A 26,696-nucleotide genomic window follows, 5' to 3' on the forward strand; every position below is an offset into this window, starting at 1 on the left:
TGGTGAGGAATAACGGTATTTTTCAATTTGTTCTTCTGGTCTAGGGCAGGGAAATTGAGAATGCTTGGCATTCCATTTATTTTTACAATGTTTGGTTAATTGATGAAACTAATATATTTTGTTGCCTCCAGGATAATTTTGATATTTCAGTACATTAGCTATTTAGTCATTTCACAGGATCATGTCATCTGTTTTTAGGGACACTACGTGCAGTGAGTTGCAGAATTCAGTGTAGAAAAATGCTCTGATAAAATGCAGACTGGTAAATGCTGGTCACCTCGTTCCCTGAATAAAATTGCTCCTGATTATCTGACAGAGGCACTGCTGAGAGAAGGACCCAGGAGAACAGCATCTATATAAAGGCATGCAGTTAATGCAATTGTAGGTGTGAATCTATATAACTTCAGAAGTTAACTGAGATTCCAGAAACACACCCACCCACACATAGAGCCATTTTTCTGAATTTTCAACACCACTCCCTGTGCCTCCCCAAAGGTTCCTCTGGCCCTCACTATGGCCAGTGTCTTTCCTTTTGTTCCATCTAGAATAAATCCTACAAGCAACTTTCAAAGACCTATCTCTGCAAACCTCCCCTGAAATAACCCAGCGCAGGATATGGTCTATTATGAGGAAGCATTGTATTTCATCTTTTTAAGATCATTTTTATAGCATTATTGCTTCATGTGAAGGAAGATTTGAGATAAAATATATAGCAAGGGTTCTTTTAGGACTACATTTTCAAATGCTTCCCTACAGTACAACCGTAACAAGTTGTTAAATAATGCTTCTCTTCCATATAACATATTCTATGATTTCTATTAGAATCAATAGCTAGTCATCAATGACTTAATTAAAGCTAAAATGAGCACAAGCCCTGAGGAAAGGCGACACTACTTTCATTTTGTCACCCTGGAAACCTTGCTTTCGTATTTGATAAGTACAGACTCAGCCTGTCAGGCAAATTATTTACATGACCAACTATTCACATACATCTGTGATTCCAATTTTTGAAAAAGTAATAGTATGATTTATCAGTATCCATGACATATTTACTCTAAAGCAAGCCAGAAGAGACTTACTCAGATGGCTCTCATCCCCTGGCAGTACCATTGCTACTACCAGCTGGAGCTACCTCCTAGATGATCCAAATTTTTATGTTTCTCTTCTGCTCCCATTCCTTAGTTTCTGGCCACTATCTAGCCTCAGATAGTTCTTGAGGGCTTTTCTTGCAGTTCTGGTGGGATCTCAGCTCCTGCATGCTTTATATCTTCTTTGGGAGCAGAGAGGAGATTCTCTGAGCTAAAGAGGGAGAAGAATATATATATGCTAGCAAGCTATTGCTGACTTTCCTAGAGATAGGACAGCTTCCTCCCTACTCCTTCCTCTAATACTGACTAATACCCGTCACTCCCTGCAGAAGAAGCCAATAAAGAATTCCAGAAAAAAAGATGATCATGAAAGTACTGGGAAACATTAACAAAAAAAAGCCGAAATAGTTTTTGATCACAATAAAAGGATCAGAATGAGGGTGGAAATACTGTTACATTTTACACCCAAGTGAGAATATTGCATTATTTTCCAGTTACCCCTTTTAGGGAAAGTACAGACAAAGTGGAGCACTCAGAGTGACAAGGACAATAAGAGGGTTCCAAGCTGAAAAATCTAAGGAAATTAAATGGGGGTATTCAGGAAGAATAAAGAGAGATATAGATGGTGGGGTTAGGGAAATACCAATTATTTTCAAATATTCAAAGGAATATCATGTTGAAGAGGAATAGACTTGTTTTAGATGAACCTAAGTAGATCTCGTAGGTGATCAGAAAGAAACTTGTAATTGTGGGAGGGAGGCTATGAGAATTCCAAGTCCCTGAAACATAGGTTACAGATGAGCCCCTTGAACAGAACTACAATATTTTCAACAGTGTTCTGTAGAACATTAGGTCCACTAGATGTCATTGGTGATCTTTGTGTGTGCGCACGTGCATGCACGCATGTTAGCAGGGGCAGTAGGTAGCAGGACTATTCTCAGGTTAAATAAATTTGTTTCCCAGGTTAAAAACAGGGAAATAAATCCTTAACATCAGGATATTTCAAGGTTCTTAATACGATAATGGTCTCGATATGCTTGTATGTGTATTGTAAACATCAAAGAGGCTTCAACATTCCCTAAACTTATGTAGTTCCAAAATCTTTTGTTTTAGATACATCTCTAATCTCTCATGAAGCATCATTCCATGAAATTCAATTCAGGAAACATTTTTGTATAGAATATGATTATTTTATAAATGTCTTAAAGACATTTTCAAACTTGATATTCTCTGAGACTTTTCTAAACATTGCAAGGAGGAAATGTACAAGGAAGAGGGAAGACATAAGCCACATATATGGCACCTCTATGGCTTGACAATATTTATTGTAAATTATTAAGTTCCTAGGAATTTGCTTCAAAATATTAACATGGTCAAACAATTTAAAAAGTGTCAGGTAATATGATTTCCCAAAGATTTAAAGAAGAGATCAGACCATGGAAAATACTCTTCTAACTCAGACTAATTGACTTAAAATTTCTCTGCCTCCTGGTACTGTTAAAAGATTCTGACTTCATAAAGCCACTGTCAGAAGGAAATTATAGAATTAACAGTATAACAAATATTATTTTCTTATGGAACAGATGACATATTTCTCTATCCTTTGCACCGGCAAAGGATAAAAGGAGGGAAAAAAAGAAAATGATAAAAAGGAGGGAAAAAAAGAGAAATCACCGCTGTTAATTATGCATGATTTCAAGTGTCCAAAGACACATTGACATATTACCACTTGGGATGTTTTGGTCAAATTAAATTGTACTTATATTTATTCATTCTGCCTGTTAGTGTTTTCTCTAAAGAAGGTGAAATTTCTGAATTTGGCTTTAAAAAAAACAAACTCATATTTGGATGCTATAATCACACTTATCTTAGAAAGGATGCCCTGGGACATGAAGCTGCAGAGTACTCTACACGAGAAGCCCTGATGATGCTATCAATATCTTCCAGCTTCTGCTGGGCAGTTTGGACTGGAAAAGTCTCCCAGTAGAGTGCCTATGACAAACTTTTTCTGAGAGGTAGCTTTAGATTTTCTTTTTTCTTTTTTCTTTTTTTTTTTTGAGACGGAGTTTCGCTCTTGTTATCCAGGCTGGAGTGCAATGGCGCGATCTCGGCTCACCGCAACCTCCGCCTCCTGGGTTCAGGCAATTCTCCTGCCTCAACCTCCTGAGTAGCTGGGATTACAGGCATGTGCCACCATGCCCAGCTAATTTTTGTATTTTTAGTAGAGACGGGGTTTCACCATGTTGACCAGGATGGTCTCGATCTCTCGACCTCGTGATCCACCCGCCTCAGCCTCCCAAAGTGCTGGGATTACAGGCTTGAGCCACCGCGCCCGGCTGCTTTAGATTTTCTGAGCCTTTTATATATTATTCATAGCTTCATGGTATCCAGAGGGAAATCCTGGCTGAGGTAAGACTCTGTGGTCACTGACAATAAGTCATCTAGTTCTAGTGGCTTTTCAGCTTTGCCAGAGGAAGTAGAGGTACCCCCACATGGGCTATGTACAGTATGCTGAAGTGTAAATGCCGTTTCTTTTGGTTGACCACCACAAAACACCCTTAAAGCAGCTGAAAACCTAGGCTGATGGCATTTTGGAAATGAAAATGTGGTTTTAATTTCCCGCCCATATTACGTTCGTTAGAGGACACTCCTTAATTCTTACTCTCGGTAAGGGACAGATTTTATGAAGACAGAATTTCCTGCCATCTAAATTACACTTGTAGGTTGGGCTTCCCAGAAAGCAGACTCTAAGACACCAAGATTTGTGTGCATAAAGTTTACTCTGGAGTTCTCTTGGGATCAGCACCTATGGGAGAGTTAGGGAAACAGAACTGTGTCTAGGAAGAAACTGGACTGTGATGCAGTCAGAACAAAGGCCTCAGCCAAGACTGTAGGAAGCTGTGGAGCTGAGGTGGGGAGGGGCCTTCAGATTTCCCTACCACTGCTCCCCAGACATCAGTCATTGCATGCAGGTTATTCCAAGGAGCATGTGTGACATTGAGTGAGGTGGCTTTCTTTGGCTGAGGGGAATTCTCAGACAGGAACTTAGTTGGGAATTGACAGCCAACAACACTCCCAGAAGCTAGGAGAATGAGCACTCTTCATCTGGAAGGGAAGCTCCGGGAGGCTCATCACAGGCATTCACTAACACCTGAATGAATAAAAAGTTCAATCACCTGCCTTCTCAAAACTAGAAAAAAAAAATAAAAGTACTACATTTATTTACTGTCTGTCATGTGCTAAGCAGTTGAAACAGTAACATTAATAATGGAGTAACAACCTGCACTGAGTTCTTATCTCTTGGGTATTATGCTAAATTTTATATGCTTTATTTAATTTACTATTCATTTTTATTCTCTTATACAAGTGACTTACCCAAAATTTGAATTCAGACACTCTGCTCCGAGGTCCTCATTCTTAACTTCTATGCCATACCACCTATCTATAATGTAGTTTCAGTTTATTGTTACAAAAACACTATGAAGTAGGTACCATTATTATTGCCATTGAGGAAGGTGAGAATTGGGGAGGTTAACTAACCTTCCAGAGGTCACCTGTTATTATAACTCAAATATGACTCTGAGTGATTCCAAAGCTCTTGATCTTTCTGCATCAATTGGAAGGAGTCCATTAAAAGTCGAGAAATACTCACTTAGCTTATGAGTCCTTGGGGAGTAGTTTTTATTTAGCCTCATGAATTTGTGAAAGTCCATGGAATCTTTCCTTTAGATTTGGAATGTGTGCCAATAAAGAGAGAAACAGCTAGTTCATGAAGCCAAAGGAGGCTTTATGGACATCTCCTTTTCCAGTGTTTCCATGAAAAGCTATCCAGAGCAATTCAGCAATTTCTGTTTGTAGTATTTCAGGTAATTCTGGAACTAGTCAAGACAGGGACTATATCTGATTCATCCCTGTATCCACCCCCAACAAATGCCACAAGATAGATACTCAGTAAACATTTGTTGACAGTATGAGCAAATGTATGAATGCCATGGAGAGCAGCACTTTCCAGGATCTCATCATCAAGGACCTTTTTCCCTATTTGCCACCCCCACCCCAGAGTCTTCTCTTCTTAATAAATGTGTATTTTAAAAGTAATGTTTTATTTTCTCACTGCTAAAAGTAAAGACATACAGAATACACTAGAACTTCCAATCAGCAACAGGTAGTCAATACTAAACCTAGATTGATAAAACAATCCTGCCAACAGTAAAGTAGAATTTTTATTAACTCATGTGACTATGGATGATGGGTAATTGATTTTTGTTGTGGCTTTCAACATTACTACCTCTTATAGTACTAGATCCAGAAATGTCAAGTGAACCTAACCATTGAGAGCCAAAGGGTAAACCTAGATAGTCCTTGAGATATTTGTTCCAAGCAAAATCAGAAATGTAAAACTTCCTTTCAGCACAGCTCTTTGTTATCAAATGAAATTTTTCCAAAGAGGAGAAAGGAAGGACAGTGCTAGGGACAGAAACTATATCCACATTGCCATGTGCGTACCTACGCAACAGTCCTGCATGATCTACACAGGTACCCCAGAACCTAAAGTACAATCAAAAATAAAAACAGTATGTTTTGAAGGTTAATTGCTTTTGAGCTTTGAGCACCCAAATTCCTTATGCATTTGTATTCAGTGAGGGGCCATTTGTGCTGAGGAAGAGACTGTGAAGTGAGAACACTTAATCCCACACAGAAGTGTTCATTTTATTAATACTCTACTTAAAAGAAAACCCATTGTCTGTCTCCTGGCAATCAAAATCTTACTAATATACAGAAAGGTCTCTTTGTTTAAAAATTGCAAAGCTTTCTTTATTCTTTCATTCCCTTGGAAAACTAGAAGACAGAATAGTCCCTGCACACCGGGAGGCCCCCATCAAGAGCTGGCTGTGCTCACATTCTGTCTCCTGGCAGGGTTTGTGACTCATTCTGAATCCCTGACTTGGAGCAAATGATGAGCCTGAGGACACGGTGCATTTTATGAACTTCTAAACACCATTTTTCTTGTAGTTTATATGAACTTATTTTAATCAAAAATTGATTTTTAATGGTTTTCCTTGCCATGAAAAATGGCTGCTGTTGTCATTATCAAAGGAAACAGATGGCATATTTTGCCTTGCTTTGACTGCATTACTTTTTGTTAAACAAAAGCTAAACTAAACAACATTCTTGACATGTAAATAAAGTGAGATATGTTCCATGTGCTTCTGAGGTCTTAGAATATTTTCCTTGAAAAACAAAAAATATCTATTATCATTAGGATGAGGGTAAGACTCGGTCAGTTCCTGTGCCCAATATTTTTGGTGCAGCAGCAACTCCTCTATCCATGTCCTGCCTCTCCCAAAATATGACTGTACTAAAGGCTGTGACTGACTAGTTCTGATTAACCCTGGACCACATCTGAATAATAGTATCAAAAATATTGTCACCTGGGTATGTGTCAGCAGTGAGGCGGTGTAAAGTGAGTGCGATCCTTATAGTAACCCCAAGGTATGCTCTATCCTAATCTTACAAATGGAGAAAATTGAGACTCAGGTTTGTGTACTTTATGTAAGATTATAAAGTACATTAGTCAGGACCAGAACTCAAATTGTTAACACCAATTCTGATGATGTGAGTTTTTGTTTGTTCTTTTTAAAATCTCTCAGGAAAGGTTGTGCTTGCTTCTGATCACCATTGTGTTCTCAGCACATGAATAATATTTAGCAAATAAGAGTTGTTTTATAAATATTTGTTGAACAGATGTCTTTATCAAGCTATAAATGGGGTTTGAATTTGATTTTAGCAGAGAATCTGGGAAAGTCAAGGTGAGAGGGTTTTTTCCTTTTGCAGTGACAAGGGAAAATTCAGATTAATGTTATGTTTAGTTGTGCCTTTAATTACTTTGTTTTACACCTAAATAGTTGAAGAACATGGTAAGACTTAGGAGGACTAGGCCTATTCAGGAAAAGCCCAGGTCACCTAAAAGCTTGAAACTTGCTTGTCAGGGCATTGTTTTTCAGATACTTCATTTGACTTAATTTCTCTGAGTGTAATTTTAGGGGAAAACATTTTTTTAAAAGAACTGTTTTTATCAGACATAAATCAGATATACTGCTTCCTAAACAGAGATGAATTTAGCAAAAACTATAAGCCTGTGTTTACAGACACTATGATTTATGAGATACACTTGTCTACCTGAGGTTATTTTGAAGGCTCCACCATTGTTTTAACCTATAGATGCAAAGGCCATGCCTTTTATCACTGAATGCTTCAGTGCATGTAATACCAACCTTTTGGGCAAGAGTTTCTTTTCATTTTGTCATTCCCTTCTTTGCATTTTCAAGTGAAATTTCCAAACTTTTGGAAATGACCAAGAAAACACATTTGAAAATCTGTCAGACTTGACTTTAATTAGTTGGTCTGCAGGGGCTCAGTTGCTCTGAGGAAGAAAGGTCTATGATCATTATTTCAAACTTTGCAGATCAATGAAGGCCTTGTTTCTCAGGCTAGGTTTGAGAAGGGCAGTCATAAGGCACTGACATTTTCATAATAATCTTTATCCCTCAGTGCATCACAGTTCTGTAAAAATTAGTGAATTGATTTTGGACATTCAATTTCATTCAATAAAAGATACAATTCATTGAAAATTAAATGCATTCAAAACAAATTCATCAAAAGACAACTTTTTTTTATTCACAATTGTTCGACACTGTAAAATATAAGTTTAGAAGAGTTACAGAAGTAGCATATATGAAATGCAGTTGTTATAAAGGTATCATATATACACAAACACATATACTTAAATATAAATTTGACATGGATTTATAATATATTTTAATAAATTTAATTTTAAATAACTATAATTATAATATATAATTAAATACATCTGATTATGTAAAGAATTTAATTCTAATACACTTTACTCTTATAAAGATGGTTATGATTACTGCTTTCATTATCATTAACACAGAACTTCCTGACACTATATGTATAATGCACTTTTCGAATTGGTCAATTTGAAAATTTGTAGGTATGGCCTGCCAAGTACAGAGAAGTTAAAATTCATGTTTTTTTTAAATCGCTTTTATTCACAGAAAAACAGTGAGTCCACAAACTAAAATCTGTGGCAGTAACCACAGGAAGACTGAGTAGCATTTTTATGAATTATGTTACTGCATATACTTCTGTTCTAAAAGTAAACCTTGTTTCTAAGAGAAAAGCCTGTTCATTTATTCAGCAAATATTTACTGAATCCTTAGACTGTGCCGTGCACTGTGCTAAGCGCTGTGGCTAAAACAGTGGGAAAACAGCCCTCAAAGAGCTTACAGTCTAGTTGGGGAGACAGATATTGATCAAACGCATAAATACAATTCTGACTAGTGTTTTGAAGAAGTGACATTTAATCTTTCACCTGAAAAATGAAAGTACATTGCTCTAGTCAGGACCAGAACTGAAACTTCTCTTCTAACACCAAGTGATGGGGCAGGGAACATAAGGCATCTTTGGGAAAACAAAACAAACAACAGCAACAAAAACCCAAGAAGTTTCCCTGAGAAAATTAAGCTGGTCAAGATGAGCAATACTGATGTGGCTAGAACTCAGTGATAGGGAGAGTGACAAGAGATGAAACTGAAGAAACCTCTACTGGCCATTGTTCAGGGGCCTGTAGGCCAGTTAAGCATTTTTACCTTTGTTTTAAAAGCACTGAGAGGTAATTGAAAGTAAGCAGGTAATTGAAACTAATCTCTAAGCAGGAGATTGACATGAAATAACAAGTCAAGGTCAGCACATTGGGGGTTACTGAACTCAATAGTATGACCTGCAAAAGAACTCTCCAGCACTTCCAACTCTGAAGTCTTTTTCTTTAAATCTTTTAAAAACCAGTTCTTAGCATCAACACATCAGAAAAAGACCTCTGGCTCCCACATCTTTACTCTTGTGGCTTCTTTGGAGGAGGGAAGATTTCTGATTCCTATATGCTTCCCTGTTTCTCTTTTAAGAATCCTCTAATCAGTTTGAAGATGCCTTTCCTCAGAAGAGTTTCATATTCCAGAGAGGAGCTTTGAGACTTCACATGCCAAGTTTGGGACCTGCTGTTGTTCCAACTTACTTTAGATACTGCAATGGGCAAAGGATACTCAGATACTTGCCACAATGGCATGCCCAGGAAACAAAGCCATTCCAAGAATACTTCCCCAAATGCCTCATCACCAGTCTTGTCTGACAGCACCAGGACATTATTTATCTCCTCTTTTCTGTTTTTGGAAATTGTGAAAGTTGGAAAGAAATCCTACAGACTCATTTTTATATTACAACTGTATCATGCCCAGGTGTTGATGTTCCATTCTCAGAATCCCCTGCTGAAGCAGTCAATTGACAGGCTGTCACTCAGTGATTATTGAATAAAACACCACTACAGAGAGACAAGCACTCTTCTCATCATTCTGCATGTACTAAAATTTAATTCTCATTATTATGCCCACTTTACAGATGGTGAAACTGAGGCTTAGAGTGATGACCAACTTGCTCATAATAAATGGAGCTAAAACATGAATAGAAACAGTCTTACTCTAGAACTGACAGTAGTGCTATGATTCTTTTAAAATTTCATTTATCTTGAAATGATTCTTCTGGTAGTCAGTGAGGTTTTGCAAGCAATTAGGGCCTAACAAATCCAGCATCTGCCAAGCACAGTGGCTCAGGCCTGTAATCCCCATGCTCTGAGAGGCTAAGGCAGGAGGACTGCTTGAGTCCAGGGGTTGGAGTTTACAGTGAGCTATGAAAATGCCACTGCACTCCAGCATGGGTGACAAAGTGAGACCCTGTCTCTAAAAACAGAAAAATTCAGAATCTAATGAAAAGAAAGATTAAATAATGGTGGGGGGACATTTATATGACAACATCACAGTAACTATATAATCACATCTTTTTATATTAAAGTAGACCATTCTATAAATAGATGTTAAAATGTTAATATACAAATTCAAAGGGAATTTAATTATCTCTTCAGATTACATAACTCCACTTAGAAATATTTTCCTTCGTGATACTGATGGATGATAATAAAATTTCCACTAGCAACTTCTTGGCTATAAAGAAAGATGGGGGTAATATGAATGAATTAAGGCTTTTTTAGACTCTCACAGCAGTCTGAGAAGTTTCAAAGGAAGACAATGAGCTCTTTATAGGTGAAGAAAATACAAGTTTCAGTGTCTCAGGAGCCTTTGGATGCATCTAATAGTCTTCTTTGCATAAGAATTTTTTTTTAATTTCTTTAATTGGAAAAACCTTTATTTGCATATAAAGTCAAGCTTAGATTCCACAGCATGTCAAAGGAAGCCCTTAATGATCTGGTCAAACACCTTTTCTGCTCCTTTTTAACTTCAGTCAATCCCCCCACACCTCTAGGGCTTCTGCTCTCTGGTCCTCATGTCTTTCCTAGTTGCACCACCTCTTTCATGCCTGTATGTTTTTGCATGTCCTGTTCCCTTTTCATAAGACACCTTCCTTTACCTTCTTTGGAATACCTTTCTCTTTATCTTAAGGGCACCTAGACACGACCAAGTCCAACTAGCTTCTGTTTTGTGTAGTGGTCCCTAAATTCCTCTTCAATTTCTCCTAAGTAAAATGAATGATTTTATCTACTGTGCTCCCATAGAATCCTATGCCCACTTCTATTGTACCATATTATATTGTCATGATCGGTTGACATCTATTTTGCTTCTTAGACTTTGAGCCCAGGAAATTAGAGTTCAATGAATGTGGTGTTTTCTCTTTGGGTTCCAGGGATCATGTTAGGTACAGGGGATGTATTAATGAATATAATATGATTTTTTAATGCACAGGTATTTATAGAAATTGTCATGGAAATGGATATTCACAATGTTATGTGCTATTTACACTCACAGTATGTTTAAGGGGCATAAAGCATAAATAAAAAGGATCTTCACACAGATTTGGATAGGAAGGGTTGAGAGGATGCCTCGGCCAAATCTTAAAGGTAGGGAGCAATTGGTCAAGAACTGTATTAGAAGAAGACAGGCCTGAAAAAATACAGAAGCATGAAATCACAGGACATGTTTGGAGGGAAATACAAGCATTTCAGTATCACTGGAGAACAAATGAACAGGCGGTAGCAATAAATGAATTTGAAGAGGAGATGGCAGCTGATATGGAGGAAATATGGAGAAACTCATACACACTGCTGAAGAGTTGAATATATCTTGCATGTGAGAGAAGAATTTGTAGCTGTTCATAAAGAGGAATAATGCTCAAATTAATTTGAGAAACATTGTTCTGACTGTAGTGTAGAAAAAAACACAAAAAGGAACATAGGGACAAGACTGTCGCAACATCTCTACAAGAGAGATGAGGAAGGTCTGAAGTCTGAAATGACTCTAGGGAGTTAAACAACTAGCACACCTTCTTCCACTGAAGCACAATACATCTTTGTTAGATGAAGCCATGGATGGATGAATGGAGGGATAGATAGGCGATTTAAATAAAGTTTAACCAGTTTTTCTTTGCTATAGTCCAAATGTTTGTGTCCCCCCCCAAATTCATATGTTGAAATCCTAACTTTCAAGATGATGGCATTAAGAAGTGAGGCCTTTGGGAGGTGATTAGGTCGTGTGGGTCCAGTCCCCATGAATGAGATTAGTGCCCTTGTTAAAGAGCCATAAGGGAGCTTATTTGCCCTTCCACCATGTGAAGATACAGTGAGAGAACTCCATTTATGAATCAAGAAAGGAGCCCTCACCAAACATCACATCTACTAGTACATTGATCTTGGACTTTGAGAAATAAATTTCTGTTGTTTACATACTACTCAGGTTATGATATTTTGTGACAGCATCCCCAAACAGACTAAGACAGTCTTATACCATAAAATTTGTTACATTGGTGGCTTTTTATTACCACCGTCTTTCAATTCATTCTTATTACCTGTCCAACACCAAGAATAACCAGCAGTGTCCTAATTAGCACTACATCCTACATTCTCAATGGCAAAAAAAAACAAAAATTGGTTTAGAGAGCAAATAAAAAATGTATTCTTTTCATATATAAAACACAGATATATAAACAGTTATACAATATATCCGTAGTATTATAGTATTAAAATTTTCATGGAGGAGGAGGGCAAATAAGAAACAAATATTCAAAAAAGCTCCTTGGGAGGTAATAATGATAAAAGAATAAGATATGCTATTCTAAATACTTGTTGTAACTTCAGTAGCGTTTGGTAGTTTTAATCCAGTACAGTGAGTCTTTTTGTTTAACATAATTCTGTTTGAGACTGTCTGAGTGTTTGAGATTTAACTTGGCATTTATTGCTTGTTTTGTCTCTGGTATCATATTGACTTTAGGAAAGCATGCCTGAACAGAAAATAGAAATACTCCCATGACTCAGAGGAATGATATTTTAAATGTAATATTCATATTTCATCTAAGGACTACAAGTTATTTTGAAACAATGTTTCATTAATTCTCAAAGCAGTCTATTTTACAAGGCAACAATAAGGAACACTTGTATTCTCCTAACCTCTCCCTGTGGGGATAATAATTAGTTGTTCTATATTCAGGCCTAGAAATTTTAACTTCTAAGTAACAGAGGGCATCTGAGGAGCTGTTTCTGTGATGATCATAGTTCTGAGATGTAAATTTGGTTGCTCAGGAACCTCCCATGACCTAGTACCCAAGGAATCTGGTGAACAAGCTAGTCAGTTAAGGCTAATACAGAATCAATACTGGCCTCAGAATCACACTTACTACTCTGCCTCTCCACCTCTTGAGGTGAGTCTGTTGAAAAATCCTACTTCCCAGGAAATACACTGGTTGTGATACTATTTCCAAAGAGCATCAGCCTTCTTGTAAATGCAAAGGTAATGCCACAGGCACAGCAGAGCCACTTCATCTGTTCTAGCAAGGCCAAAAGAGAAACTTATGGGCTGCACACGTGCTGCCACGGCATCTGTCATTCTTGTGAACTAGAATACACTCATGTCTGTGCTCCACGGATCCGGATTTTTCATTTTAAGATAGAATTCTCTTCTAAAACTTGCTGAGGGGACCAAATGTCTCCACCTGCTACTCTATCTTCTAAAGGCATTGGGCCATTTAGGTCCACATTATGCTCTTTTAGAAACAACTGAGTCCTCCTCTATCTGGGTCTGATGAGAAACTGTATACGCTGAAAATCATGAATCAGGATTTTTAAGGTACTGGCCAGGGAACAGTGCAGCCCAAGGCCACTGACCCAGTGTTGAGTTTCTTTAGATTAGATATACTTTCTGAGATCTGGGGAAATGCCCATTTATTGCATTCCCTGTTTCAACATCACTCAGCTTTTCTAAGTTTCCAAAAGGAGCATGGTGTCCTTTCTTGATTTTCATGACACTTTATGCTCCTGATTTTCCTGCTACTTCTACACCTACTTCTGATTGTCTTCTGTGGAATACATTTCTTCTGCCTATCCTTTAAATGCTTTTGATTTTCTATCGTTTCTTCCCCCTCCTCAAAATCTTTCCAAGTGATCTTATTCACTTTCACAACTCCATTTGCTGTTTGTGATGACTTCTGACCAGCTCTCTATCCTGAATATCAGACCTATGCTTAACTACCACTTGAGATCTCAACTCATGTGTTCCAAAGTCACCTCAAAATCAGCATGTATCAGACTGAGCTTATCATTCCATCTGGAAAGCTTTCACTCCTATCTTTCCAGGATAAGTGAATGATGTCCACCTACCAGAATACTGCTGGAAATCTAGGCATAATTCAGTGCCTCTTTCTTCCTCTCCTTCTACGTCCAATTTATATCAGATGTCATTTTAGATGACATCTAGATTTCAGCTATCTTTCAGATATATATCCACTGCTGCTACTGCGGTTCAAGCAACCACTGTGCCATCTGGATTACTTCAGCAGCTCCTAATTGCAATTTCTGCCCTTAGTGTTGCTGTCTCCCATCACTTGTCTACACTGAAGGCAAACTAATTCTCTAAATCACGAATCTAATCATAGCATTACCCCAGCTAACAGTTTTCAGTTATGCATTTCTTTTTATTTTCCATTTTTGTGGGTATATAGTAGGTGTATATGTTTATGGGTAGATATATTGATACAGGGATGCAATGTGAAATAAGCATACTGTGAAGAATTGAGGTATCCATTCCCTCAAGCATTTACCCTTTGAGTTGCAAACAATCCACTTACACTCTTTATTTAAGTATAGTTATTAACTGTAGTCACCCTGTTGTTCTATCAAATAGTAGATTATAATTCTTTTTTGTGTGCTCATCAATCACCCCTACCTTCTCCACAGCTCCCCCAGTATGTTTCCCAGCCTCTGGTAACCATCCTTCCACTATGTCAATGAGTTCAATGTTTTGATTTTTAGATCCCACAAATAAGTGAGAACATGTGATGTTTGTCTTTCTGTACGTGACTTATTTCACTTAACATAAGGATCTTCAGTCCTATCCATGTTGTTGCAAAAGACTGAATATTATTCCTTGTTATGGATGAATAGTAGTTGTACTAACGTACATTCCTACCAACAGTGTACAAGGATTCCCTTTTCTCCATATCCTTTCCAGCATTTGTTATTGCCTGTTCCTGGATATAAACTTTTTTCATTTCGTTTTGTTTTGTTTTGTTTTTGAGACAGAGTCTTGCTCCGTCCCCAGGCACTAGGCTAGAGTGCAGTGGCACGATCTCGGCTCACTGCAACCTCCCTCTCCCAGATTCAAGTAATTCTCTGCCTCAGCCTCCCGAGTAGCTGGGACTACAGGCGCACACCACCATGCCCAGCTAATTTTTGTATCTTTAGTAGAGACGGGGTTTCATCATGTTGGCCAGGATGGTCTTGATCTCTTGACCTCGTGATCTGCCCGCCTCAGCCTCCCAGAGTGGTAGGTTTACAGGCGTGCGCCACCGCGCCCGGCAGATAGAAACTATTTTAACTGGGATGACATGATATCTCATCGTAGTTTTGATTTGCATCTCTCTGATATAATGATGTTGAGCATCTGTTCATATGTCTGTCTGCCATTTGTATGTCTTCTTTTGATAAATGTCTGTTTAAATATATTGCCCATCTTTGTTTGAGTTCCTTATATATCCTGGTTATTAATCTCTTGTCAGAGGGGTAATTTGAAAATATTTTTCTCCCATTCTGTGGGTTGTCCCTTCACTTTGCTGATTATATCCTTTGCTGTGCACAGGTCTTTTAATTTGATGTGATCCCATTTGTCCATGTTTGCTTTGGTTGCCCCTGCTTGTGGGGAACTGCTGAAGAAATTTTTGTCCAGACCAATATCCTGGAGATTTTCCTGAAGTTTTCTTACAGTAATTTCATAGTTTGAGGTCTTAGATTTAAGTATTTAATCCATTTTGATCTGAGTTTTGTATACAGTGAGAGGTGAGAGATAGTGGCCAAGTTTTATCATTTTGCCTATGGATATCCAATTTTCCTAGCACCACTCACCATAAATGTGTGAATTTGCTTCTGTAGTTATTCTTTCCTGTTGGTCTATGTGTCTGTTTTTATGCCAGAGCCATGCTGTGTTAGTATTTCTCTGTAGGATAATTTAAAGTAATGTGATCCTTCCAGTTTTGTTCTTTTTGTTTAGGATAACTTTGGCTATGCTGAGTTTCTGTGGTTCCACATAAATTTTAGGATTGCTTTTTCTATTTTTGAATGTCATCAGTATTTTAATAGAGATTGCATTGAATTTGTAGACTGCTTTGAGTAGTATGGACATTTTAACAATATTGATTCTTACAATTCATGAGCATGGAACATTTTTCCATTTTTTGGTGTCCTCTTCAATTTCTTTCATCAGTGTTTTATAGTTTTGACTATAGGGATCTTCCCCTTTTTTTCAGTTAATTCTTAGGTACTTAAAAAATGTGTGGCTATTGTAAATGGGATTGCTTCTTTTATTTCTTTTTCACATTTTTTCACTGTTGGCATACAGAAATGCTATTGAATTTTGTATGTTGACTTTGTATACTGTAAATTTACTGAATTTGTCTATCAGTTCCATTTTCCTGTGGAATCTTTATGTATTTCCAAATATAAGATCATATCATCTGCAACAAGGAACATTTGTCTTCTTTCTTTTCAATTTGGAAGCACTTTATATTCTTCTCCTGTCTGATTGCTCTAGCTAGAAATTCCAGCAGTATGTTGAATAACAGTGGTGACAGTTGGCATCCTTGTCATGGTCCAGATCTTAAAGGAAAAGTTTCCAGTTTTTCCCCGTTCAGTATGATACTAGCTGTGGGTCTGTTGTATATGGTTTTTATTTCGTTGCAGTCTGTTTATTCTATCCCCAGTTTTTTCAAAGATTTTTTATCACGAAGGAATGTTGATTTTTTTCAAATGCCTTTTTCCAGCATCAGTTGAGATGATCATATGGTTTTCATTCTTCTTTCTGTTGATATGATGTATCACGTTAATTGATTTGCATATGTTGAGCCATCCTTGCATTCCAGGGATAAATCCCAATTGGTGATGATAAATATTCTTTCTAATGCATTGCTGAATTCAGTTTGCTAGTATTTTGTTAAGAATTTTTACATCAGTATTTATCGGTATTCATCAGCAATATTAGCCTGTAGTTTTGTTTTGTTTTGTTTTTGTTTTTGTTTTTGTTTTTTTAATGTGTCTTTGCCTGGTTTTGGTATCAGGGTAATCCCGGCCTCATAGAGAGAGTTTGGAAGTATTCCCTCCTCCTCTACCTTTCAAAATAATGTTTTTCAAAACAATTTGAGTACAATTGGTATTAGTTTTTCTTTAAATGTTTGGTAGAATTCAGCAGTGAAGACATAGGTCTCGGGGTTTTCTTTACTGGGAGACTTTTTATTATGGCTTTGATCTCATTACTCATTTTTGGTCTGTTCAGGTTTTCCATTTTTTCCTAGTTCAATCTTGGTAGGTTATGTCTAGAAATTTGTTCATTTCTTCTAGGTTTTCCTATTTATTGGCATGTAGTTGCTCATAGTAGCCACTAATGATCTTTTGAATTTCTGCCGTGTCAGTTGTAATGTCTCCTTTTCCATTTCCGATTTTATTTATTTGTATCTTCTTTTTTCCTTAGTATGGCTAAAGGTCTGTCCATTGTGCTTAACTTTTCAACAAATGACAATTTTGTTTCATTGATCTTTTTTGTATTTTTTTCATTTCAATTGCATTTATTACCATTCTGGTCGTTATTATTTCTTCTAATTTGGGGTTTGATTTGCTCTTGGATTTCTAGTTTTTTAAGATGGATCATTAGGTTATTTGATTTTTTTTTCTCTTTTTGGACATAGGCACTTGTAGCTATAAAATTTCTTCTTAGTACTGCTTTTGCTGTATCCCATAAGCTTTGGTGTGTTGCGTTTCCATTATTATTTGTTTCAGGAAATTTTTCAATTTCCTTCTTAATGTCTTTATTGACCCACTGATCATTTATGAACATATTGTTTAATTTCTATGTATTTGTATAATTCCCAAAATACCTCTTGTTATTAATTTCTAGTTATATCCCATTGTGGTCAGAGAAGATGTCTGATATTATTTAGATTGTTTTGAATGTCTTAAGATGTATTTTGTGATCTAAAATATAGTCTATCCTTGAGAATGATCCATGTGCTGAGGAAAAAAAATGTTTATCCTGCAGCTCTTGGATGACATGTTCTGTCAATATCTATTAGATCCATTTGGTCTATACTGCAGCTTTCTTTGTTGATTTTCTGTCTGGAAGATCTATCCAGTACTAAAAGTAGAGTGTTGAGGTCTCTGGCTATTATTGTATTGGGGGCCTATTTCTCTCTTTAGCTCTAAAAATATTTATTGTATGTATCTGGGTGCTCTAGTGTTGACTGCATATGTATTCACAATTGTCATATCCTCTTGCTGAATTGAATCCTTTATTATGGCACAGTGACATTATTTGTCTCATCTTACAGTTTTTGTCTTGAAATTTATTTTGTCTGATATAAGTATAGCAACTCCTGTTTTTTTGTTTGCTTGTTTCCATTGGCATAGAATATCTTTTTCTATCCCTTTATTTGCAGTCTATGTGTGTCTTTACAGGTGATGTGTATTTCTTGTAGGCAATAGATCATTGGGTCTTGTTTTTTTCATCCATTAAGCCAAGCTATGTCTTTTGATTGATGAGTTTAGTCCATTTACATCCAATGTTATTATTGATAAGAACTTACTCCTACCATTTTGTTATGTGATTTCTGGTTGTTTTGTGGTCTTCTGTTTTTCCTTCCTGTCTTCCTCTAGTGAAGATGATTTTCCTTGGTGATAGGATTTAGTTCTTGCTTTTTATTTTTTGTGTATCCATGTTATGTTTTTGGTTTGAGGTTGCTAGGAGGAATGCAAATACTATCTTATAACCCATTATTTTAACTTGATAGTAACTTAACACTATTTGCATAAGTAAAAAAAAGTAAACTAATAAAAATATTCCTTAGCTTCATCATGTTTTTAAGCTGTTTATTGTTTCTACTTATATCTTATTGTACTGACTGTGTCTTGAAAATTTGTTTAGTCTATCCACTGAAGATAAGAGTATTTTACATACCATAGTGACAGTGTTATAATAGTCTGTGTTTTTCTGTGTACTTACCATTACCAGTAAGTTTTGTACCTTTTACTGATTATTTGTTGCTTATTAATGTCCTTTTCTTCTTGAAGTACTCCCTTTAACATTCTTGTGGGGCGGGTCTGGTGTTGATGAAATCCCTCAACTTTTGTTTGTCTGTGAAAGTCTTTATTTCACCTTCATGTGTGAAGGAAATTTTGGTCAAATATCCCACTGTAGGGTAAAAGGTTTTTTTCCTTCAGTGCCATAAATATGTCATGCCATGCATTTCTTGCATTCTTTTGCTTGGATGGTAATATTTTTCTTTAAGTTTGGAAAGTTCTCTTTGAATAAGCATTCTTTTAATAAACTCCTATGTCTTTCTTATCCACTTATTTAAGACCAATAACTCTTAGATTTGCCCTTTTGAGTCTATTTTCTGGATCCTGTAGGTATGTTTCATTGTGTTTTTTTTTCTTTTTTTCTTTTGTCTCCTCTGTGTATTTTCAAATACCCTGTCTTCAAGGTTACTGTTTCCTCTAGTTGACCCATTCTATTAAAGGACTCTGATGCATTCTTCAGTACACAAATTGTATTTTTCAGCTCCAGAATTTCTGCTTGGCTGTTTTTGATTATTTTAATATCTTTGTTGAATTTATCTGATAGAATTCTGAATTCCTTCTCTGTGTCATCTTGAACTTATTTGAGTTTCCTCAATACAGCTATTTTGAGTTCTTTATGAACTCTTTATGAACTCTTTTAAACAGAGATATATGAAAGGTCACATATCTCTGTTTCTCCAGGATTAGTCCCTGGTGCCTTATTTAGTTCATTTGGTTAGGTCACATTTCCCTTAATGGTGTTGATGCTAGTTAGATATTCTTCAGTGTCTGGACGTTGAAGAGTCAGGTATTTATTCTAGTCTTTGCTGTGTGAGCTTATTTGTAGCCATCCTTCTCAGGGAAGACTTCCAGAAATTTGAAAGATGTGGATGTTGTGTTCAAGCTGTAGCTACTTCAGGGGCACCCCAAGACCAGTAATGCTGTGATTCCTGCCGACTTGTACCACCTTGATGGTCTTGGTCCAGATATGGGAGAATTCTCTAAATTATCAGGCAAAGATTTGTTTTCTTTTCTTACTTTCTCCCAAACATACAGTCTCCTATGTCATTTTGTAACACCTAAACCTGGGGATGGGGTGACACAGCACCTCTGTGGCCACCACCACTATGACTGGGCTGGGTCAGATCTGAAGTCTGTAAAGCACTGGGTCTCATGCAAGGCCTGCTGTAACCATTCCCTGGCTACTCCATATGGTTTCTCAAGGCCCTGGGATTGTATGGTCAGCAGGTGGGAAAGCCAGCCAGGTCTGTATCCTTCATTTCAGGATGGCAAGGACCCCCAAGCCCTGGATGGGTCCAGAAGTGCCATCTGGGAGTCAGGGAGTAAAGTCAAAAACCTTAGAAGTCTATCTGGTATCATATTACATTGCAGCTGACCTGGCACTAAAAACAAAAGACACAGTCCTTACCACTCTTCCCTCCCCTTTCCCAAGGTACAGGAGCCTCATCCTATAGCTACTGCCATCCTAGTCATGATGAGTACTTCCAGACTACCACTGATGTTCCCATAAGGGCCAGGATCTCTTAAGTCTGCTTCTGGTGGATGCTGCCTAGCTTGAGACTCACCCTTCAGGGAAGTGGGCTCCCCTGGGCAGGTCCAGAAATGCCATCCAACAGTCAAATCCTTGGAATCAAGGACTCCAAGAGTCTGCTTGACCGTACACCCACCATGGCCATGTTGGTACCTAAGGTACAAGACAAAGTCACCTTTACTTTTCCATCTGCTTTTCTCAAGAATAAGGAGTTTCTCCCCATAGCCACCATAGCTAGTAATGTGCTGAGTCTTACTTGCCAGCAAGTCTCAGAGGTTCACCCAAGACCCAAGATGTAGTACCTGGTTGTCTCTGCTGGTTATTTGTGGCTCAAAGGCTCTTCAGTTAGCGGGTGATGAAAGCTGGCAGGTCTAGGTCCTTTTCCTCAAGGTAGCGGGTACCTTCTGTCCTAGGGTGTGTCTAGAAATGTCATCTGGGAGCTAGGACCTGAAACGGGGACCTCATGACTCTCACTGGTGTCCTATCCTGCTGTGGCTGAGCTGGTATCCAAGAAGCAAGATAAAAACCTCACCACTCTTCTCCCTCCTCTCAAGTGGAAGAAAGGGGTCTCTTTTGAAACAACAAGCTGTGCAGCCTGGGTTTAGGGGAGAGATGATGCCAGCACTCCCTTGGTTACCCAAGTTGGTATCCCAGTATGGACTCACCTAAGAGTTGCAGTTCTGATGACCTAGACTGCCTTTCAAATGTACTTGGAGACACAGAACACTGTTGCCCTCTGTAGTGAGGTTTGCAGGCACTCAAGTTCTGACTGCTGGGATCAGCGACTCCCCTCTGGCTAGGCCTGGTTTAAATATTCTCTGTGTGACCAGGCATCAGCTGAGTTAGGACTGGTTTTCATTTCTGCTCTAACAGGACAGCACTGAGTTCAGTGATTCACAATTACTGTGTTTTCCCTTCCCCAGAGCCCAGAGATACTCTCCACACCAGGCCGTTGCTGGTGGGGGTTGAAAGGGATGGTGTCAGCGATTCAGGACTGCTTTTTCTATTTCTTCAGTGGTATTTTCAGTGATACCAAGTTAAATCCAGGTACTATAGGTACTGACCTGATTTTTGGTTCTTATGAAGGTGTTTTTTGTTTGTTTGTTTTGTTTTGTTTTTGCTATATAGATAGTTGTTAACTTGGTATACCTGCAGAAAAGATGATGTCCTTGCCGGGGGATGTGGAGCCTTCTGTTCTGGCATCTTGCTCAGCTTTCCAATTCAGTTGTTACATATTTCTCAAGGTCCTCTATTGTCTAGGGTTTTTTCTCTTTAACATCTTTAAAAGTGCCTTACCACAAGACAGATTCAAGATTTAAACGTTAATACCTAAAACCATAAAAATCCTTGAAGAAAACTTAAGCAATACCATTCAGGGCATAGGCAAGGACTTCATGACTAAAATACCAAAAGCAATGGCAACAAAAGCCAAAATAGGCAAATGGGATCTAATTAAACTAAAGCGCTTTGGCACAACAAAAGAAACTATCATTAGAGTGAACAGGCAACCAAAAGAATGGGAGAAAATTTTTGCAATCTACCTGTCTGACAAAGGGTTTATATTCAGAATCTACAGAGAACTCAAATTTACAAGAAAAAAACAACCCCATCAAAAAGTGGGCAAAGGTTATGAACAGACACTTCTCAAAAGGAGACGTTTATGCAGCCAACAAACACATGAAAAAAAGATTATCATCACTGGTCATTAAAGAAATGCAAATCAAAACCACAATAAGATATCACCTGAAGCCAATTAGAATGGTGATCATTAAAAAATCAGGCAACAAAAAATGCTAGAGAGGATGTGGAGAAATAGGAATGCTTTTACACTGTTAGTGGGAGTGTAAATTAGTTTAACCATTGTGGAAGACAGTGTGGTGATTCCTCAAGGATCTAGAAATAGAAATTCCATTTGACCCAGCAATCCCGTTACTGGGTATATACCCAAAGGATTATAAATCATTCTGTTATAAAGACGCACACATGTTTATTGTGGCACTGTTCACAATAGCAAAGATTTAGACTCGATAGAGAAAATGTGGCACATATACACCATGGAATACTATGCAGCCATAAAAAGGGATGAGTTCATGTCCTTTGCTGGGACATGGATGAAGCTGGAAACCATCATTCTCAGCAAACTAACCCAAGAACAGAAAATCAAACACCAGATGTTCTCACTCATAAATGGGAGTTGAACAATGAGAACTCATGGACACAGGGAGGGGAACATCACACAGCAGGGGGGTTAGAGAGGGATAGCATTAGGAGAAATACCTAATGTAGATGATGGGTGCAACAAACCACCATGGCTCATGTATAACTATGTAACAAACATGCACATTCTGCAAACGTACCCCAGAACTTAAAGTATATATATATTTTTAAAAACTACCTTACCTGTCTTATACAACTTCCTTAGGTTTTTCAACTCTCTTCTCTTTTCCCTTTTTTCTCTTCCTCTCCCCCTCCATTTCATCCAGAAATTTAATGTTCATATGTATTTCCCTCAAACTTCCTTTTTAAAACACAATCATATCTCTGACCTTTTTGTTTATCCTATTGTCATGAAAACCTGTCTTCCTGCCCTCAGTTATAGTAGTTCTCATTCCAGTATGCTTCCAGAAGATGCTGAACATCATCATTTACATCTGTATCTGTCCTCCTGGATCCCTTGCTCCTAGGCACATGCCATGATTCTGTCAATAAATGAAAAAATGGTATTTCCTCTGCCCGAAAATGCACTGCATAATCCTCCATCTACCATCCCACCTCCCACCTTTAACCAGCTAAATCTTCCTAATCTTTCAATATTTATTTTAGGGTGCATTCTTCTGAAAGGTTTTTCTCCATTTGCCAGGCTATGCTAGGTGACTATCCACTATTACCTCATGATGATGAATGAGCTCTTACAGTGAAAGTCAAATCACACCACTCCTCTGCTCAAGATACTTCAAAGGCCCCTATTTTAGTCTGAGTGAACATCAAAACTTTTGCTATGGCCTAATGTGCCCTACAGAATCTGCCACCTTTTCCTCATTATCTTCATTTTATACTACTCTCTTCTTTTCTCTAAACTTAGGCATACTATCCCTTTAGTGGCAAGACAATAGCTGGGATGCTTTCCCTAGATAGCTGCATGACTAAATTTTATACTACTCTCTTCTTTTCTCTAAACTTAGGCATACTATCCCTTTAGTGGCAAGGCAATAGCTGGGATGCTTTCCCTAGATAGCCGCATGACTAACTCCCATGTCTCCTTCAAACCTTTGCACAAATGTCCCTTAATCAATGAGGCCAATTAAACTATCCTATTTTAAAATGCAATCTGCATCACCCTCCCCACCTGCAGATTCCTAATCTTCCTTTCTTTGCTCTGTTTTTATAGCACTTACTCTCTCCTATCAAAGTACACATTTTTATGACTATTGTTTATTGTCTGCTTCTCCTTATGAGAATGTAAGTAAGCTCCACAAGGAAAGATATTTTTATCCATTTTGTTCACTTGAATTCTCCAGGTGCCTACAGAGATGACTGGAACTTAATAAATGCCCAGTAAATGTGTCTGAACGAATGAGCCCTGATTGTATGTGCTACAATGTCTTCTTTGTCTGCCTCGCCACCACCACACTAACTTTTTGAAGGCAGGAAATTTTACTATTATGTCTATTTACAGTATGTTAGCACATTTCCTCATAATAGTGGGTTTGTAATAAATGGTTGCTAAGTGCATGTGTACATCTCTGACCTCCTCCCTCCATAGCTTTGCAGGGTTTGTGATGACACCACGTCAAATCAGAATACAAATGCAATAATGTTGTTTTCTTAGTAGGGAAGCGTTATTATAAACTATCACAGTATCTGGGGTCTGCTGAGATGAGGACACCAATATGGTGAACATTGCTCCTGCTGAGTTTCTTCAAAATTTAAGAAATCGCCAGAGTCCATTTTACCTTTTCCCTCTTCTGTACCTGTACATGAAACATTTATTTTAATAAGCTGGGACTAAAGGGAAGCCTGAGAACTGCAGAGCTTGAAAAATAGTATCTTACCTTCTGCGATTTTTCTTTTTGTTTCCTTTCCCAGAGCTCTTCCTGCCATGATGCAGTGGGTCCGCACGCAGAAGCCAGGAGAGAGTGGCATCAATATTGTCACTGCCGATTTTGTAGAACTTGGTGACTTTATCAGCACTGTCATAAAGCTCAACTATGTCTTTGATGAAGGAGAAGCCAACACTTGATAGCACTACTTGGAGTTTCCATGAATAAGACGGAGAAGACTCATCATAATAGGCATTATCTGATCTTCCTATTCTACTGAGTCTCTGAAGGGAATAGGGCTGGTAGTGGGTGGGAAAAGGGGAAAACTATTTCTTCATTGATTACAAGCATACTCTTCATGGCTATAAATATTTCATTTCCCATTTGATGAGTGAAATCTACTTCTAGTGTTAGGGATTAAAAAAAACCAGTAAATTTGTTTTTCAAAATTTGTCTTTGTAACGTAGAACTCATGAGTGTTTACTTGATTAGGCTCTCTACCTTTCAGCCTAAGGCTCCTACACTGTCTATACCCTGTAACCTTCCTGCTCCCTCTCTTGCTCGCTCTTTTAAATCAGATGCTGTATGGAAATCAAAACAATTGGATGCCCAACATTTTGTGTATTACATTGTTGTCTTAAAACTTATTAGTTTTGTGGAACTTGGTATAATACTCTGTAGTCATCTGCAGTTGGGCAGTCATAGCTATCTTTTGCTCATAGAAAATCTGCAACAAATCAGTTTCCATGCATCAGTAATATCGGAGGTCATAATCAGTGATTTTTGTTATATGAAAATAATAGTGTTTCACAGATTTCTATTTAAGGCAGCTATAAATATAGGATAAAAACATTTTTGGAAGAACTGTGAATGCCAACTTCAGAGGGAAAAAATGCTTGAGGGGTGAAAGAGATGGATGGCATTTTAATTTGGCAATCTCTTGAATAATATTGCCCTGCAAGTACCCAGTAAATGATAAGGTATGACAAGTGTGTTAAAATTGAAAACTCTGAAAAGAACTCTTTAAACAGCCCTCTTAATGACTCCTTTGATTATTAAAAAAATAAATAAAAAATAAAAAAATAAAAAGGAAGGAAGGAAGGAAAAAAGACTGCAAGCTTTCCTGCCAATTGGGGACTTCCAAATATTTAGTCTAAACTCCAGATTTTAAGGAAGATTTTTTTCAAGAAACTTCAAGTTTTTGACTTGAAGAAAGAAAGAGGCTGGTAGAAGGAGTTAGAGCAATGTTTTTGAAATTATGTCCATGAAATTACAGGGTTCTGTGAAATCTCTTTACAAAACTTGAAATCTATGAGATGTGAGTGGACCTCTTTAAAATTGGCACTGACTCCTCACTTCTGAGTTTCATCCTATTTGAGGGATGAGAGGCAAAAGTTTCACACAAAGTTTCTACAACCTAACATTTAATCCTCCATGTCTACTGGGAAGAACAATGACAAAGCCTGAGCGTTGCTTCTGACTTGGTGTCTTTGTGATATTTGACAACTCTAAAAAATAATCTTAGTAACAGCACAATAATCCTTGCCTATGTACTTCACAATATTGTGAGGTATTTATAAAAATTATAAAATTTGATGAAATTCTTACAATTATGAATTATTTTCGTATTTAGAAATAATCAAACCTCAATAGTTTCCTAGGACAATACAGTCCATGCAAAGGAGGGTCATAGAGAAATAAAAGCATGCCCTCAGCTTTTAATGAACTTAAATGTAGCACATATGGCTTCATCTCTTAGACTTAGATAAAGAAATTGAATTCAAGATTATATATGTCAAGATTATAAATAATCAAGGGTTGATTTCAAAATTATAAATACTCATGATCAGAAAATAGTACTTATCAGCAATTAAAGGGAGGAAAAGAAATTGTTTATACTGAAGACAATGTTTGTGAGGAGTGTGCCTATACCTGTGGTAGACCAAATAGCATACAGGTACACACAAAACTGTGTTTATATATTCGGGTTGTGTGTATACATCTTGCCATATACACTATGCCAACATATGCCCACTCTTGTGCAAGCATACAGAGTCAAACATACACAAACACACAGAGATATGGACAGACACAGTACAATTCTTTTTGAATAAAAACATTGAATAATTTAAAGACTGAAACCCTTAATGTGTGAAAAAGAGTAATAAGACCTTTGAGAGTAGATGATCACATTAAAATATTTTTGTAAAAATTTCTAGTATAGGACTTCATTGCTTTCAAAATATATTTCTTCTTTCCATTTTCCCTTCCCTTGCATTTTTGTTATCTTTCTATTTCTTACACCTGCTCTTTATGTGCAAATATATATGAATCCTTTTAAAATG

At 37.4% G+C, this 26,696-nt stretch overlaps 1 protein-coding gene across 1 annotated transcript in view; it reads left to right on the forward strand.

The window, feature by feature from the left end:
* The window catches only part of PLCXD3 (phosphatidylinositol specific phospholipase C X domain containing 3), a 191,318-nt gene extending 165,020 nt beyond the window's left edge, over positions 1–26,298 (forward strand). The window contains exon 3 of the mRNA XM_003925894.3: positions 24,398–26,298. Within this exon, the coding sequence (XP_003925943.1) occupies positions 24,398–24,551 (154 nt within the window). The 3' untranslated portion in view covers positions 24,552–26,298. The remainder of the gene's footprint in view (positions 1–24,397) is intronic.
* The last annotated feature ends 398 nt before the right edge of the window (positions 26,299–26,696 follow it).

Source organism: Saimiri boliviensis, chromosome 1 (assembly GCF_048565385.1).
Source record: "Saimiri boliviensis isolate mSaiBol1 chromosome 1, mSaiBol1.pri, whole genome shotgun sequence".
Classification (NCBI taxonomy): domain Eukaryota; kingdom Metazoa; phylum Chordata; class Mammalia; order Primates; family Cebidae; genus Saimiri; species Saimiri boliviensis.